Consider the following 16,323-nt stretch of genomic DNA (forward strand, 5'->3'; position numbering starts at 1 on the left):
GCAGTCTTGAAGTGACCCCTCCACAACACAAGAGACCCTCAAAACCTGTCTCCGTACACCCATGTAGACAGAGGAGAGAACATGTCTCATCATAGGCAAAAGAGTAAGGGGAGATAAGCTGTTTCATTCCATGAAAGCAGAGGGCAGAACCTCCTTGAGGTTCCTTGTGCCTTGCAGTAGCTGCAGAGGTAGCAGCAGGCAGGATGTCCAGCCCTGGAATAGGGATACTACTCCTACCTCTGCTTTGCTCTTTTGCAATAGTCTTGTCCAGGACCACTGCCAATATACAAGCATCTCCTCCAAAGCAAACCCCAGAAAGAAAACATGCAACATTCCAGTTAACAAATATTGACTCTTCTCCATAAAAAGAGTGTGAAAACAGGCCCCAGATTTTAATACAAAAATGTTCCTTTCACCTGTAGCCATGTATTACAAAGAGAGCAGAGACATGCCCTGTGCTAGCATTCTCATCCCCTTGTCTCCTGCTGGCAAACACAATTCTCAACAGAGCCACAAGGTACATAAATCTGTTCTGCAGAGCTGTGTATCCAAGACAGAGCTCCTCAGAAGGCACAGAGGGCAGAAGAGGAGGCTGCATTCTAGCCTCACACCAATGTATCCCAAAGTGGAGGTTTCTCTGGCTGTTGTTTCTACAAGACCCACGAGGCAGCATCTTCTCTCAGGGGCGGCCTAGGAGCTCAGCTCCTTTCTCTTGTGCGAGCCAGGGAGGAAGGAGGCTGGGAGAAGGGTGTCATGGTTGTGTCTACTCTTGGCAGAACTCCACACCATGAGTTCAGACATACTCTGTCCATCAGCAAAATCCAAAACTGGTCTTGCACTGTTTGACACAGTTGCTGGTTTGGCAGCTCCATGTCTGCTACTGAGAGCTCTTCCACACATGTGCAGGTTCTGTGGCTGGCCAGACAAGGGGCATGTTCTTCAGTATCCTTCCTCAGAGGGGAGCCGCTTCAACTTCTCACATCGAGTGAGCTCCCATCTTCCCTCCCCATGAAGTTTCAAAATCCAGCTGTGGAACTGCAATTCAACGGCACATTGAGGGATGTCTCTTCAAGGGCATGGTCCACCCACAGTGAGGTCCTCTGGCCTTAGTCACTCCCCTCTGCTTGCCAGAGACCCTCTCTACCTCACCACCACGAGGGAGGCATGGAGCACTGCCTCCCTGTCTCACCTTTTCCAGGCTGGGTCTGTGTCCCACACTGATCAGTGTCATGCCCAGCTGAAGGCACATACGGTACAGTTCATGCTCCACCTCTTCTGTCAAGGCGCTGGTGGCTTCATCTAACACTGAAAGAAAAGCCATGAGCCCCCCAAATCCTCTCCCAACCAGACATCTCCTGTAGGCAAGAATAGCAACTCCCAAGAACGTTTCACATATTAACTGGAGCTCATGAAGAGCATCTGCAGAAGGCAAGTGAGGAGAAACCTAAGGACTCTGGTATTCCTCTGGCACAGCTGGTGTCAGGCAACTAGGAAAGCTGTCTTTCCCCCAAGTACTTGAATCCATCCAAACCACACTGTTCACCTCTTTGCTCTCCCTCAACAGCTGCCCACCACTGCCTCATCCCCATCATGGCAAAAGCCAAGACATGACTTTCTCCAGGCAGACCACGTGCCAGAGTGCCAGGCTGAACAGCAGTCAGTGTACTCTTCCAGCACAGACCCTACATGGAGCAGGTAGGATGGCCTGTGGCACCTTCCCGACTATTAAGGGTAAATACTACAGACCTGGACCAAATCAATTCAAATAATTTCTACAGCTTTTAGTTTGCCATCCACAAGTTCCTTCTGCCCAGATGTCACTTAGCTGTGCCACGGGCTTCAGGGGAAAGACAGGTACTTACATGTAGCTAGCTACCTGCTACTGAATCTGGCTCTGTTCACCCACATCCAACCTGGCCCTCATGGCAACTTCTCCAACAGCTCAAGCCCCAGCACAGCCTAAGGAATTGGCCCCATTAGCTAACCACAGATGCTTCTGTGGTCTCTCAGGACTGTTTCTCCCACTGCTCCTTGTCTTCTTTTGCCACATCAGGGCTAAATCTTCCATATTGCCCCACAACTGTACAGATGCTTGAGAGCTTCAGATATGACAGCTGGTGCCACACTCCCCAACACATGCACTTCTGTGCATAGCAACTGGTGAGCATGCTGACCAAGTTCTTCTGGTGCCATTGGACATGGACCATGAACATTAATCACCAGCTCCCCAAGAAGAAAATGTCTTATGTACAGCCTCTTGATTTACCACCATGCACACAAATAATGAAATGTTTTCACATTTCACAAATGAATCCTCTGTGTGCCATGCTGCTAAAATAATGGCCAAGACAAAGCATGTTCCTAGCACAAAACGGATTTCATGAGCTGTCTCTGTACCACTTCTCTATACACCAAAGGCCTTGTGTTTTTTTCTCCCCTCTTTTGTAGTCAGTCACTCACCTGCATATTTTGGCTGGAGGTAGAAGAGCCGTGCAAATGAGAGCCTCTGCATCTCCCCTGGGGACAGGATGTCATACCTGCAGCAGGGTCGAGATTCAACACCTTCCTCAAGAAACAGCCTGTTTGCTGAAAATCTTATGGCTTCTGATACTGGAGAACAGCAAACAACTGTCCCTATGTGTACCTTGTGCCCCCCTCCATACTGGGACTGGCTCTGCAGCCCTGTACACAGTCAGCTGCCTGCACAACACCACAGCTGGTGATTGCTGGCATAGATGCTTGGGCCATGAAGGCTTTGCTCCTGTATAGTGTCCACGTCTCACAGAACACAGACAGACACAGATAAATCCAGCAGCAATGTGCATCTGCTTAGAAGTGTTCCCCACTCAGAAATCACCCAAATACACACAGATAGTGGGCTCCCTTACCAGTTCCAGTCCACCTGTTCATCCAGTCCTCCAGCCCTTGCCAGCAAATCAGTCTACAGAGAGCACAGCAGACTTGTGAACACAGTCCCCAACCCTGTCAGCCTATGGCCCTAAGCATAACCACCTGCTTTTTGCCAGTCTCCCTTTCCCCACCTGAGCTGAAGTTGTACCATATTTCTCCTCCTCTTTCTGTCCCATAGACAGTTGTACCCAGGGCACAATGTCCCCACATAAGTTCAGCACACAATCATGCTGTGCTGCCACAAAAAAATCATTCCTTCTTCCCTCACTGGTGGCACCAGGAAAGAAGGCAGCAGTGCTATCAGTGACTCACCAGCCCAGCCAGCTCCAGGAATCGCACAATCCTCTCATCATCTGCAGACCCTAGGGAGAGAACCATACAGCATAAGGAGAGGCAGTGTGTGTGCTGGGGCCACTGCTGAATGAAGGAGTTGGTGAGGCAGGAGGGAAGAACTCAAGTATCTCCTGAAGCTCAATGTAGTTGACCTGACCACTTAGTTATACCAGATCTGAGCTTTGGCAGAGATAGTCCCAAAGACTGACCCTCCTTGAAAGTATTAACCGTGCCTGTGAGCAGCATACCAGGAGGTAGCTGGACTCCACAGATACACCTGAGATTTGCCCCAGTTCATGGCCACAGCCAGAACACAAGGATCCAGGGTTCAACTGCCAAGGCCCTGCCCAGTTTCTCTCTTAGAGCTGAGACTGCACACTACAAGTAGTGGAGTCACGGGAACAGGGCTCAGGTAAGAGCCAGCAAAAGGACCCTTTGTGGAAGAGAAATACCTCAGGGTGAGTCAGCTGTGGAGCAGAACATACACTTGAGCTGGTACAGTTAGCATCTATGGAAGTTGAGAGGAAGGGCTGTGCATCTGCCATGGACCTCTCTGAAGCTGCTGGAGAGCCACAACAGTAGCTGAGGGCTGTAGTTACTCTCAGCAAGATTGTGACTCCCAAGCTACAGCAGACCACATGTGGTCTGGCTTCAGAAGAGGGTAGGGGAGAGAAAAGATCTATATATTCTGACCACGACAGTGTGCAAAGCTCTGGGACTTCATTTTGAAAAAGTGGAAAAGTAAAAGATGGAGGTGGATGGAAAATAAGATTAAGGCAAATATGGCTTGCTGAAAGTCAGACTGTACCAAACAAATCAGCCGTATCCTGACAGCAACATGTAACATGTCCAGCACAGCAGGAAGAGCAAGGCCAGCTTGTCCTCATTATACTAAGAGAGCAAGTTCTTATCAAGTGAGTATGCTCCCTCACAAAAGGAGGGGGACACAGAATTGACCTTAACACACACAAATCTTCTAGGGAACACCAGAGCAACAAAAGCAAAATGGATGAATGTTCCTGATGGGTTACAGCAGGGAAGAAGCTGCACTGGGTACAGGACAGTGAGGCACTACCACAGCATTGGTTAATTGCTCTAATGGATTTTCACAAACCTGAAAGTGGATAGATCTCCTTCAGGGGATAGATCACCTGTTTAACAGAGCAAAAGAAACCATGTCAGAGGGAGCTGGACACTTCATCAGAGATGCAATAATACGAACTCAGGCACAAGGGAAGGAGCACCCACAGGTATCCTCCCTCTTGCAGGGTTTGCAGGGCATGACCACAGCTGGGAGCACAGCTGAGGCCAGAGCAAAGACAGACCCTGGGCTCACCTGCTCACGCAGGCTTCCGTCAGTGAAGAAGGGCCTCTGTGGTAGGAACACCACTCCTCGGGGGCCAAAGCAGGTCAGCATCCTGATGCTCCCTGCACAGAGACACTCATCACATCTGCAGTATCAGGCAGGAACTTCCCAGTGCCCCATGTAGTGCTGTCCCATGAAGTAGCCAACTAGACCCCACAAAAGTGTGTTTGCAACACAGAGCAAAGCAATGAGAGCCAAAGATTGTGACAAGAGATGGGTGGCTCAAATCAGTGTATCAGTAACACATTCACCATCACATGGTGGCACTGGCCTCACAAACTACCACACTGCCACCTTGCAAACTCAGGGTAGCCTTGGTTGAGAAGAAGGCTGAGGCAAGTAGCAGTCCTCACCCTGTGTGCTCTCCCAGAGCCCTCCAAGGACCCTCAGGAGAGATGTCTTCCCTGTACCAGTGTTTCCCACAATCATCACACTGTTTCCTTGTGAGATCCTGAGGTTCAAGTCCTTGATGAGCAGCTTGCCAGAGGATGGTACTGAGAGTGTCACTCGCTCCAGAAGGAAAGCTGTGTCCCTTGGCACTGGGTCCTCCCCAGAATGGCTGCTGGGCCACCACCAAGACAAAGAACAAGAGATCCGGGGGTAAGTGACCATGCTGAGATTGGCAAAAATCAGGGACCTTAGACCTCCTGTGCCTCTGTGACAGTAGCCCTGTCCCACACACGCTGGGGATGACAACTGACAGTGAGCACTGCCTGCTCCAACCAAAAGCATGCAACAGACTGTGACACCAAGAGCCACCTCCCTCCCATGGCAACCTCACACTCTGGCCCATAAGCTGCAAGCCAGCCAGTTGCTGAGAGGCGACTCACCCGTCCAAATCCCAACTGGTTTTGGCTTCTGAGTAGTTACCATTTTCTTTTCTGCCAAGGCTCAGCAAGGTCTCCTGCAGTTCACCAATCCTAGACACACAAGAGGTTGCATGAAAGCCAGGGACAGCTCCAGCAGCCTCCTCACAATATCCAAACTTGCCCATGCTTGCACACAAACAACAGGTTTTTTGGTTTTTTTTATCACAGACCTGGGCAGAGTCTTGTTCTGCACTGCCCTTTCCTCCAGAGATGTGCCCACAGATAAGCTCACCTGTGTGTGTAGCCAGCTACATCAGTAACAGTGCTGGAGAGATCTATGAGCTGGCTGAAGCAGCCAATGAGGTAGATGGAAACAAAGGCATTCTGGGGAGAAATCACACGGCAGAGTAAGGGTCAGTGCTGAGCTGGGGCCATGACTTATTCCATGACTGCAAGGAGGCAGCCAATGAGTCCACGCGTTTGGCCACATCAGCTGTCTCAGCAAGATGAATGAGGAGTGGTGAAGTCATGCAGGATGGTGGGAGTGAAGATTACCACATTTGAAAGAAGCAGGGCTTCCCTACTCAGTGCAGCAGTTTTTGCCAGCTGGACACACGTCCTGTCACCCAGGGATGGTGTTTGCAGAGTGCCTGATGGCCTGCCTCTGGCCCAGCATGCTTGCCCAAGTCACACAGATCCATACCACCAGCCCTGCCTCAGCACTGTATATGGCTCAGAGCAGGGTGTCTCAGCCTGCAGTGCCCACTTAGCTATTTTTAGCTCTGCATTCTCTGTCACAAGCCAGCTTTGAGTATTCGTAGAGTCAGGTCAGGAAGGTGAATGCAAGCCAGCTCAGCCTCACTGGGGGCAAGGCTCACCACAGGCAGTAGCCCAGGGCATAACCCAGACCCACAGCACTGCACAGGCCCCATCTCCACCTGCACTGCTGAAAACCAGAGGCTTTCTGACCTCCTGGGTTTTTAAGACACAGAGGTCTGAGCCAGGAAAGACTTATGTAAATGTGTCCTTGACAGTTCTCATGCCCAAGTTAATCAGATACCAGCTGCCTACAAGCTCCTGTTTCCATAACACTGTGAGCTGGGACAGTCTAACCTGAAGATCAAGTGCTGCAGGTTATCTAGTCCCAGGGCCACCAGCACCACATGAAACCTCCATCCTCAGAGCCTGCTCACCCTCCACAATGGGGTCACAGAGATTACCCTTAGCTCACCTTGCTGACAAGGGCAGTGAGCTCTATTGGACTCAGGTCACCGTAGACACCAGAAAAGATGGGAATGGCAATGACCACGTAGCTCAGGATGCTGCCCAGGTAATCAAAGGTGTTGATCCCAACTGGGCACAAGCACATTGAAAAAAGACAGTGAGTTAAAGTAGAAACCTCTGTCCCAGCCAGGCCCAAGTGCTGACCCTGAGCCCAGTCGGAGGAAGAGCCGTGTTGTTGCCTTGGCCCTTTATGATGAACCAGAGTAGAAAAACCCATTCTGCAGGATAGCACAAGCACCAGGGTGAAAATGCATTTGCCAAGCAAAGAGCACTTTGGGGCAGGCCTCTGAGCAGAGAATCATCACCCAGACACACAGCTCAGTGTGTGGGGCAAAAGCCACTTTGCCTGCTTGTTGCTATGCTTCATGGGCCTGACTGATTCACAGTAAACAGGAGGGAGGGGCAAAAAGGAAACTTTGGGGTGAGATAGTTTGCCATGAAGTGTGTCTTGGGAGCACACAGGTAGAAAGACTTAAGATTCCAAATTCCCACAGACACTTCTGTTCACGGTTCTCCCTTCATTACACCGCTCAGAAGCTTGCTGTGCTGCTGAGGTCAGGAAGAGCTGTCTTTATAGGGGTCATTGAAAGAAAAAAACTCAGTAAAAAAGGGAGAAGGAATAGTTTCAGGGAACAGCTATTCTTAAGGGACAGGTTCTATAGGAAAGAAGTTTCCACAGTTCCCAACAACATATGCAATGCCCAAAACTCAAGCCCTTCCCTCTTTTCTTGGTGTGTGAACACCTGCCCCACAAAAAGCCAGATTCTGGGTCATCCACAACTTTGCCTCTTTATGAGGCTTTTACACAATGGAAATCCTATTTAGCACTGCAGGAGGCACCCTCTGTTCACCCTCTGGGCTTCACAGAGCAGCAAGAGGCAGAAGAAGAAAACACAGCACCCACCCAACTGCTCTATCAATAGAGTTTCCCAGTGAGTGGGCCACCAGAATGGAGTTACCACACGTCCCACTTCCCCCCCCACTCTGCCCACTCACTGTATAGCCACAGCTCCTTGCCTATCAGCTCTCTCTGGGTCTTCAGCAGGCTCTGCAGCCTCCGGTTTGTGCGCATGTGCTCCACTCGCCCAGCCCTGTAAAAGTAACATTGCAACATGCCAGACATCCTAGGACCTTGGGCTTTAAAACTGAAGCTTTGAACGGGCCTGGCACCTTTGCTTCTGACTAACAAGCTCTTTATTGACCAGGAACTGAACAGCCAGGACTGCCTTCCTGAAGGGTATCGTCAAGGAACTCTGGCTGAAGCAAGCAGTCCTACAAATCTCTCCCAGAGCCCATAGCTGCTGCTGTTGCAGCAGGAGCAGGTAAAGCCAGGCCAAACACTGTCAGAAGCTCCAGCCTGAAACAATGTACACCTAAGGTCAAACACAGTTCCCAAATACAGCCTGGCTGGAAAAGAGGGATGGCACTGCTACACAGCTGGATCCAGAAAGTAAAGGGCAGAGGAGAGTCCAGGGGGTGATAATCAGCCCACATGGCCTGCATGGCCAGCAGCCTTAGCCCACCTCTTCCCATTTCCCACTCCACAGGAATGGGACAAAGGCAAGTCCTGAGCAGTGCAGCCCCCAGTATGGGTACCCCAGCTCCACAACTTCCCCCTTCCCAGGGCTATCTCCATCAGGTCACCCACCTCACAAGTTAGTGGTGATGCTCCAGTGGCCAGGCTGAGCCAGGAGCAAGGAGACATCTCCTAAACCACCATCTTCAAGCAAGTGTGACAGCTCCTTCTGCTGCTCTGCAAGGCCTGGGCTGCCCTCAGGTGGTAAAATGCAGAGAGCGCTCCACGTCTCATTCCAGTCACCCACCTGCCATAGCACCTATTGCCCCTGACATCCAGCAGAGGCTTGTGCCCACTACACATGATCTATGCAACAGAAAAGTCACTAGGACCCAAGAAGATATGGCCAGAAGCAGCACAAAAACATCAAAAATAATATTTTTGAGGTCTCATTTCTAAAGATTTTCAGTTCATAGAAAAATACATTTTCTTTCTCAAAAATGCACCTGGTTAGAATTCAGTTTGGCTTTACTGCCTTACAACACATCTCAGGTAACTACTGAGCTGCAGTCTTTACTTTCCATGTGTTAGGAAAGGAGAAAGGCTTGGATACAAGGAATTAAAGGTGAGAAAGGGAACTGGGGACCTTTGTTCTAGAGCTATTATTCTATTGCAGATGAGGAGAGATTGCTGTATTAGTTTCTTCTTTTCCTCCCATTCACTTCACTTTTAAAGCAAGTTTGCAAAAGGCTTAGTAACAAAAGAAGTAAAAAGATGGCAGTGCTCTGCTTCTGTTTCTTCCTTTACCAAAGGAATGTTTAGGCAGTCTTAAGAGGACAAGATCACAAGCTAGAGAAGTTGAGCTATCAAAACCAACCATTTACCATATACTTCTCCTCTTGCAGGATTCTAGGAATGCAACCTTTAAAAAAATTCCTTATTTAATTATGATGCATACCATGAAAATGCCGGGTTGTGTGCAACTCAGCTAAGTTCTAGTTTCACACAAAATTAAGCTTTTCTACTAAAACTTTGTACTGAACCAAAACATTCTGTTTTCTGGTATAATAATCCACTTTCCATTTTCTACTTAGTAATAGAATAAAACAAATCAAAATTGTGAGGGAAAGTACTGGATCTTAAATAAGGGCATGTAATTACAGTATATTTTCCATTATAAAAATTATCATCAACCAGTAAGAAGCCGAGTACAAAAAATAACTCAGACTTGCCAGTGCAAACCAAGATTGATTTTGATTATTTAAAGTAGTTTCATGCCTGTCAATGTAAGTTGTTATGAAATCAGGCAAGCAGCAGCAGGATGGGGCCAGAAGCAACATGCAACAAGTCCTCAGCAGAATCAGATGCAATAAGACTTTGAGCAATCTTCCAGGTAAGGACCTAGCAAAACATCAGTAATGATCTCTAAGCCAGCATCAAATCTCTGTCTGCCTCTGAGGATGTTAGAAGGGAGGCAAAGGAAAGATAGTTGTCTCCAGTTGCTGTGGATTACTTCTGCAGATGATGCACAGAATGCAAAGAAGCGAGTGTCAGGGCTGTATGATGCTGCAGTGGAAGGGATAGAAAGCTGCAGCAACAGAACTTGGGCTCCTCTGGGAAATGTGAACACAACAAGGATGCTCTGTACTGGGACAATCCTTTGGAGGATACAAAGAAATTAATGCTACTAACCTGTAAAAAGCAGCTGGTTCTGCATTGACACGAATCTGCATGTGCTTGAACCTGTACAACCAAAAAAACATAATTGTGCACAAATGCTCAGTGAATTATGTAGCCAAAACCATTCCTAGAGGAAACTTATCTTGCATGTTAGAGTGGTGATCTGAGGCATCTCTTGACAGAAATATTCAACAGGCTCAGAAAGACACCAGAGACCAAGGCTTAACATGAGGTGCCATCATTCAGGGCCAGCTCAGTGGTACATTTGTTTGATATCCTGCTCTCTGTGCACATCATCTTAGCCTTGGGCTTACTCTTTGCTGCTAGTCCAGCATCTCCACCATAAAAAATCACCACAGCCGACTGCCCTGGGCTGGGTTCCCTGTGCCACAACAACTTCTGTTGCTGTCCCTGGATGCCCTGAACCCCAGGGAAAGCGACAAAGCCCCTGCTACACACACAGCCAACCCTGCAAGCAAGGGGGAGGACGTGAGTTGCAGAGCATATGGAAAGACTGGGCTGTGAGACTGAACCAAGGGCATTGCCTGCCACGACACAAGGCTGTGAATGGTTGGCAGGGACTCAGTACACTGACTCTGAGGCACCATTGCACAGGTAGCCTTCTCTGAGTGTGGGGAAAGTCCTAGACAAGACAATTAGCTACATACACAGCCCTGAATGGAGACAAAAAATCAGCTTTCACAGGAGCTGCCAAGGGGAAGTGAAAACACAGCTCTGCTGGGACTCACCTGAAATCTCCCTCCAGTTTTTCCTGTTGCACAAGTTTAGACACAATTGGGCTCATCAACACTTTGTTAATCATCGTCCCAATGATGAAATACCCAAAGATGCTCACTGGGCCTAGCCAGCCAGTGCTACAGAGGAGAAAGAGAAGTCAGCCAATAATCCAAGCAAAAGGACACTCCTGCACCATTAGGTTCAAGCAATCAGAGCCCTCAGCTGTCACCTCTCTTGGCTTTCATAGAAGTTTGGGGCCAACATTGCACATCCCAGCATCCCCAAGGCAGAGTTCTCCTGGGAGTACAGAGACCACTCACCCATGTGTACAAATATCCATCTGGGGAGTTGTAATGTGGGTGGCAGGCTCCAAAAGAAGAACACAGAAAAGAGGTGTGCAAGCAGGGCCAGGATACATCCTTACCTGTGAAAGCACTGGTATGTGTAGTAGGCCAGTGTGAAGGGTGAGATAACGAGCTTGCTGGCCATGGAGCTGAGCTGCCTGCAGAACCTCTCCACATCCTGGCTGATGCGCTGGTCCCTGCTCAACACAAAGAGCCATTGACACCACTACAGCCCAGAAGCAAGAGGCAGTACTAAACCCTAACAGGGCACAAACCAGGCTGTTTCAGTGCATGAACACAGGACAGGCAGCAGGTGAACAACCTTAGCTGGGAAGGATCTGCAGATTCCCCACAGGAGACCATTTTCATGGCCCAGCAGAACCCACCCAAGAGCCTTCATGGCACCCAGGAAAAACAACTCTTGCCATAGCTTTCAACCTGTTCCTTGTATTTATCCCTTGTTCCACTTTCAACATTATTCAACACTTGTGCTGAAGGTCTCTGCGTCACTGTCCTTTACTCCTCTCCTGGAACAACCTCCATATTATGAAAAACTACTGACTGTCCCCCTAACCTTCAGTACTGGACTGAGATGCCATCAGACCCACCAGGACAGGCTAGAGCACAAGCCAGGCCTTTGCCAGCTATTGGATATTTGCAAACACTTCCATCAAAGCTACCCTTTCACAAGATCCAATCCCTTGGCTCTGTGTGGAGTGCCTCTGGTTCCTTTGTTGCAAAGAAGGAAGTGCTTCTACCCACCCCAGCCCACAAGAGCAGGAAGCAGCACACCAAGCCTTCTCACCTCACTAGCAGCAGGCACATGGGTGACAAACCCTCAAGTCCCATCTATCCCACTACTGAGCAGGAGTTGCACTTGGGATAGCCAGGAAGAATTTCAGTATATTTACTCCTCAGCACCTCATCTGTCCAGAGCACATGGATGCAGGCTTCAGCCTACTGTTGCTAAGCTCCAGTGGAAAGGCCATAACTTAATGCTGGAGTTCAGAATGAAGAGCAAGGATGGACTCCTGGGTAGTCTCAGTGCAGATACTACCACAAAGGCACTCATCTTTTAACACTTTTGCAGTTCTGGAACAGCAATAGATTTAATTCTGGGGCAGCTCTCACCCTGACTGACCTCGCAGCATCGTTTTTCCTTCTCCTCAGACTGTAATATTCCCACAAAATTGTAACTTAAATTGTGCTAGAGTCTCATAGGAGGATATTGCTTTTTACAAGCTATTAAGTAACATGCAATGAAAATACATGAAACACAGGAAAGCATCAACTCAAATGCTCTACTACGTGCTGCAAGTGCTTGTATGCCACTCAGAACCCACTCTTCATTCCTTCAAAGTGGGTGACTCCTTGCATTTAACACTCAGTTTGGTTTGCACTGCATAATGGGAGGTCTCTCTTGCTCTAGGTTTGTTCTCTAAGTACCTGTTGCAGGGAAAAAGCTCTCAGCAAGGAATTGCAAGATGAAGAGAATTTTTGCAGTGGCACCAAAACCACACTAAACAGTAAGATTGAAAGTTGGAGCAGAAGCAAGGTGTAATGAGACATACTCCACAGTAATCCCACACATTTGGTCTGCAAAGGCCATGAGAGCTGTCTCTTGCTGCAGGGCAGACTGACCCAGTTGTCTCCTACATTTCACTGCACAATGTGAACATGTTCCCTAGTTAAAAATAAACCTAAGCAAAATAATCATGTGGTATGGGGCCTCTGTCCTTCTCTTCCACTTGTGTCCCCAAAGAAAAAGACAGGCATGCAGGAGCTTCTGGCTTCACTGTGCTGCACTGCCTGGGAAGAGCTGCATGCCCTGGTGACAAACATGTTTTTTTAACCTCTCCTTGTAACTCCATGCCACTGAAAACACTATCAGAAATGAACATTTAATGATATTGGGAGTAAACACAACAGCAACCCGGAAGTGTTTGATAATGACGCCCCACTGCCCAACATGTGGAGCAGTTTGACCCAAGCTGAACCTCTCTCCTTGCTTGCTGCTCCCCCTTAGATACCCAGCATGTTTTCTTGCAGCAGCCACACAAACCACCCTGCTCTGCAATGAAGGAGCAAGGACAGGCAGCCAGTAGCAACAGGCAGCAGAACCGCAGGAGCTGCTTCAGTTTCTTGAAGTTTCCACTATTAGCAAGAGTTAGGGGTCCCTGCAAGACAGCAATTTTTTTCCCAGGACCCTGGGAAGTTTGTTGTCTTGTCCTCTTGCCATCAACATGGGATATGGCACCAATGCAGTGACTAGATCAGAGGTGCCCATTCCAGCAGAGGAGAGCTTGGAGTCTCAAAACAATGGTATAACAACACATTATTTAGAAAATATTCCCCTTTGATTTCTAGTTTTTCAGCTAGTATTTAATAATAACAACTTTAAATTCTGGAGGGGGAAGAATCAGGGAGATTCTACACTGAGATTAGCTCAGTTGGTTAAAGCATGGTGCTAATAATGCCACGGGTTCAATCCTGTGTGGGCAACTAAAGAGTTGGGCTCAATGATCCATGTGGGTCCACTACAACTAAGAGTATTTTGTGATTCTCTGACCTCTCACATGATGTCTAACATAGGATTTTTAGCTTTTCACAGTGTGCAACTATGACAGCAATGCCCTGTGTGTGAGGACAGGCTGGAAGGCCAAGGTCCACACACAGCTGTGAGGAAGGGCATTCGACCTTTGCAGCGCAGCCCAGATAGATCAACAGCTCTGCAGTAAGCAGGCACAGTGCACAAAGTAAACTGGAGAGGGACCTCTTGGGGGTGGGTCTGGGATCCACAAGGAGACTGAATGCTCCTCCTCTGATATTTCAAGTCATCACTGACACTTCCTTCCTAGGAACAGGAAAGGGAAATGCAGCCCTCATACAGTGCAAAACAAAGCCCTTCCTGGATTTGGTTCCCATGGGTTATCAAACCACTAAAATACAACTGAACTGTGCTCAGCTGCAGATCCTGGCATTTGACGTTCAAACAGAACAGGGACTGTCCTAATGCACCAGCAGTGTGAAGGAAAGGAGAGGCACTGCTGACTCCAGCCAGGCCCTTTGCAACATCACACAGTGTCAAGGGTTGAGTTTGCAGACAGCATGTTTTATAGCAGAACTAGATAGAGCCCTGTTCCAATGGGCATCCACTTTCCTTGCAGCTGAAACATCCTGCCCCTAAAACCATCACGACCGGCAGTCACAGGAGTTCCCAGCAATAGGTATCACCTCCCACCAGGGTAGAAGAGGGTCCCTAGATTTGTGCCTAGATGGTAAAAGCTTCTAGGGCTCAAGCCCCTACCCAGAGACAAAGAGAAGTCAGGAAAAGGTGCACAGCAGCCCAGGAGAAGCCAAGCAAGATACTGAAAGAAGCTGCCAGCAGCCTACGGGTTATCGATGTCCTCACGCAGCACGAGCAGGTTGTAGTAGACCTGGCCTTGGAAGTAGCAGCTGTGGAGGTATTCAGTGAGGGATTTCCTCCAGTTCACATACATCATGTTGCAGATAAACTGGTCGAAACTTTTTAGCTGGAACAAGGACAAAGAGATGGATGGGGAGAGATAAGTGAGAACAAACATTTTTTCAAAACGAAATAGAAACCAACAGTTTGTACTAGTGACCCAGGGTATGGGCAGACTTGAATCCTTTATGACCAAGATCATGCCAGGAGCCATGAGCAGCTTTCTCTTCCTCTCTCAAGACATATGAGCCTCTGGTCTTACCGTGGAGTTCACAATGATCAGAGTCACAGCAACGGCAGTCAATGTTTTGAATCCGGAGAAGTCCTTGTTCCCTAGGACCTCATAGTACTGGCTGGGGATGACGCCGACCTGGTAAATAACCAGCTGCTCTGGAGGAGAAAGGCAAGCAGGGGAAGGAATTGATGGACTGCGGTGATAAGGCAAAGTGGGGACCACAGGGAGCAGACGTGGGGTGTAGCCCCCCATCCCCACCACCCTGGGCTCACCCAGCAAGGCGACACCGAGCAGCGTCAGGAACATGAGGGCGCTCGGGGAGGGCCACCCGGGAAAGAGCACGGCCAGGAGCCGCAGAAACCGCCGCAGGAACAGCCCGTCCAGCCGGGAACTAGACCTGCAACGGAGGGAGACGCGGGGGATGGCAGTGAGCTCGGGGGTCCCACCCCAGCTCCCCTCCGCCACGCCCCGGCCCGGCCCGGCCCGTTCCGTCCTCACCGCCCGCGGGCCCCGGCGCCCCCCGCGCTGCTGCTGCTGCCCCCCGCCATCGGCGCCCTCCGGACCTGACCGGCCCGGCACGGCCCGGCCCGGCCAGACCCGCCCCTGCGGGCGCTTCACATGAATATTCATCACCTCTCCTCGCCCTGCATCCGCCCCGCCCGGGGCCACCGCCGCTGCCGCCGCTTCCGCGTGCGGCGTCACCACAGAGCTCCCGCCCAGCGCCGCCTCTCCCCCGCGGCCGGGCGGGCACAGCGCCCCCTGGCGGCGCCGGGCGGGTGTGCTGCTCAGCGCCCGCGCCGTCCCCACACCGCGGCGCCGGGCGGGCCATCCCGGCGGGCCATCCCGGCGGGCCATCCCGGCGGGCCATCCCGGCGGGCCATCCCGGCGGGCCATCCCGGCGGGCCATCCCGGCGGGCCATCCCGGCGGGCCATCCCGGCGCGGTGGGTGTGCTCGCGTCCCTCACCTCCTGCCCCCCGCCTGCTCACAGAGCCGGACCGTGGTGCCGGGCAGGGTGCAGGGCCGAGCCGCAGCCGCAGGGCCGCAGAACCGGGCACTAACGCCTCTCTTGAGGAAGGAGCAGGACAGGCACGAACTGATCCCTCTGCGGATCCCAGGGGCTGAGGGACAGTCGCCGTGGGCAACAGGTATTGCCCGCCTGTTAGAGGGGAGACAAGGAAGAAGCACCAGTACTAATTCTGCGTATTCGTCTTATTTTGGGGTGGGCAGTCAAGTTTCAGGTTGCTTCCTAAGGACTCACAACTGGCAGTGGCCACTGCAGGGGATTTCTCAAGCCGGGACACTGGGATTAGGCAGCGATCCCCAGCGCAATGGTGAATGGCAGTGCGTGCTCCCCAGCCTGCTGCAGGAACGCGAACGAAGCACTGCGAAACCCCCGGCGGAGGGAGGGACTTCAAGAAAGCAGCAATGAGCTGCCAGTGAATGGACCCTCTGGCTTCTCAGTGACCCCAGTTTTAATACAGAAACCAACTATTTTTTTTTTTCAGGTTTGGTTTGGAATCTGGTTTCATAACCCAAAAAGTTATGAAATATTTCAGAACAAGTACATTTCTAGACAAACCTGGTGATTAGAGAGATCCTATGAGCTACCGTGCCTTCCTTACTTATGTGTCTCTCACCTAC

The 16,323-nt window shown here is 50.2% G+C and overlaps 1 protein-coding gene across 5 annotated transcripts; it reads right to left on the reverse strand.

The window, feature by feature from the left end:
• Positions 1-332: 332 nt before the first annotated feature.
• ABCD4 (ATP binding cassette subfamily D member 4) lies at positions 333-15,373 on the reverse strand. Of its 5 annotated transcripts, none has more exons than XM_036383938.1 (19): positions 15,315-15,373; positions 14,954-15,078; positions 14,709-14,836; positions 14,374-14,513; positions 11,061-11,177; positions 10,648-10,773; positions 9,911-9,961; positions 7,699-7,793; positions 6,650-6,771; positions 5,711-5,802; positions 5,440-5,529; positions 4,963-5,168; positions 4,580-4,671; positions 4,358-4,394; positions 3,223-3,272; positions 2,889-2,941; positions 2,461-2,537; positions 1,190-1,305; positions 333-1,035 (listed from the first exon to the last, which is right to left on the reverse strand). In XM_036383938.1, the coding sequence occupies exons 1-19, from the start codon at positions 15,329-15,331 to the stop codon at positions 940-942; spliced, it is 1,830 nt and encodes a 609-aa protein (XP_036239831.1). In that variant the 5' UTR covers positions 15,332-15,373; the 3' UTR covers positions 333-939. The 5 variants fall into 5 exon arrangements, 4 of the variants coding, with proteins under 4 accessions (XP_036239831.1, XP_036239830.1, XP_036239832.1 ...); XM_036383937.1 differs by having other exon boundaries at positions 4,963-5,171; XM_036383939.2 differs by lacking the exon at positions 15,315-15,373 and having other exon boundaries at positions 4,963-5,171; positions 14,709-14,831; positions 14,954-15,023.
• Between the last annotated feature and the right edge of the window lie 950 nt (positions 15,374-16,323).

Source organism: Molothrus ater, chromosome 6, assembly GCF_012460135.2.
Source record: "Molothrus ater isolate BHLD 08-10-18 breed brown headed cowbird chromosome 6, BPBGC_Mater_1.1, whole genome shotgun sequence".
In the NCBI taxonomy this organism is placed as follows: domain Eukaryota; kingdom Metazoa; phylum Chordata; class Aves; order Passeriformes; family Icteridae; genus Molothrus; species Molothrus ater.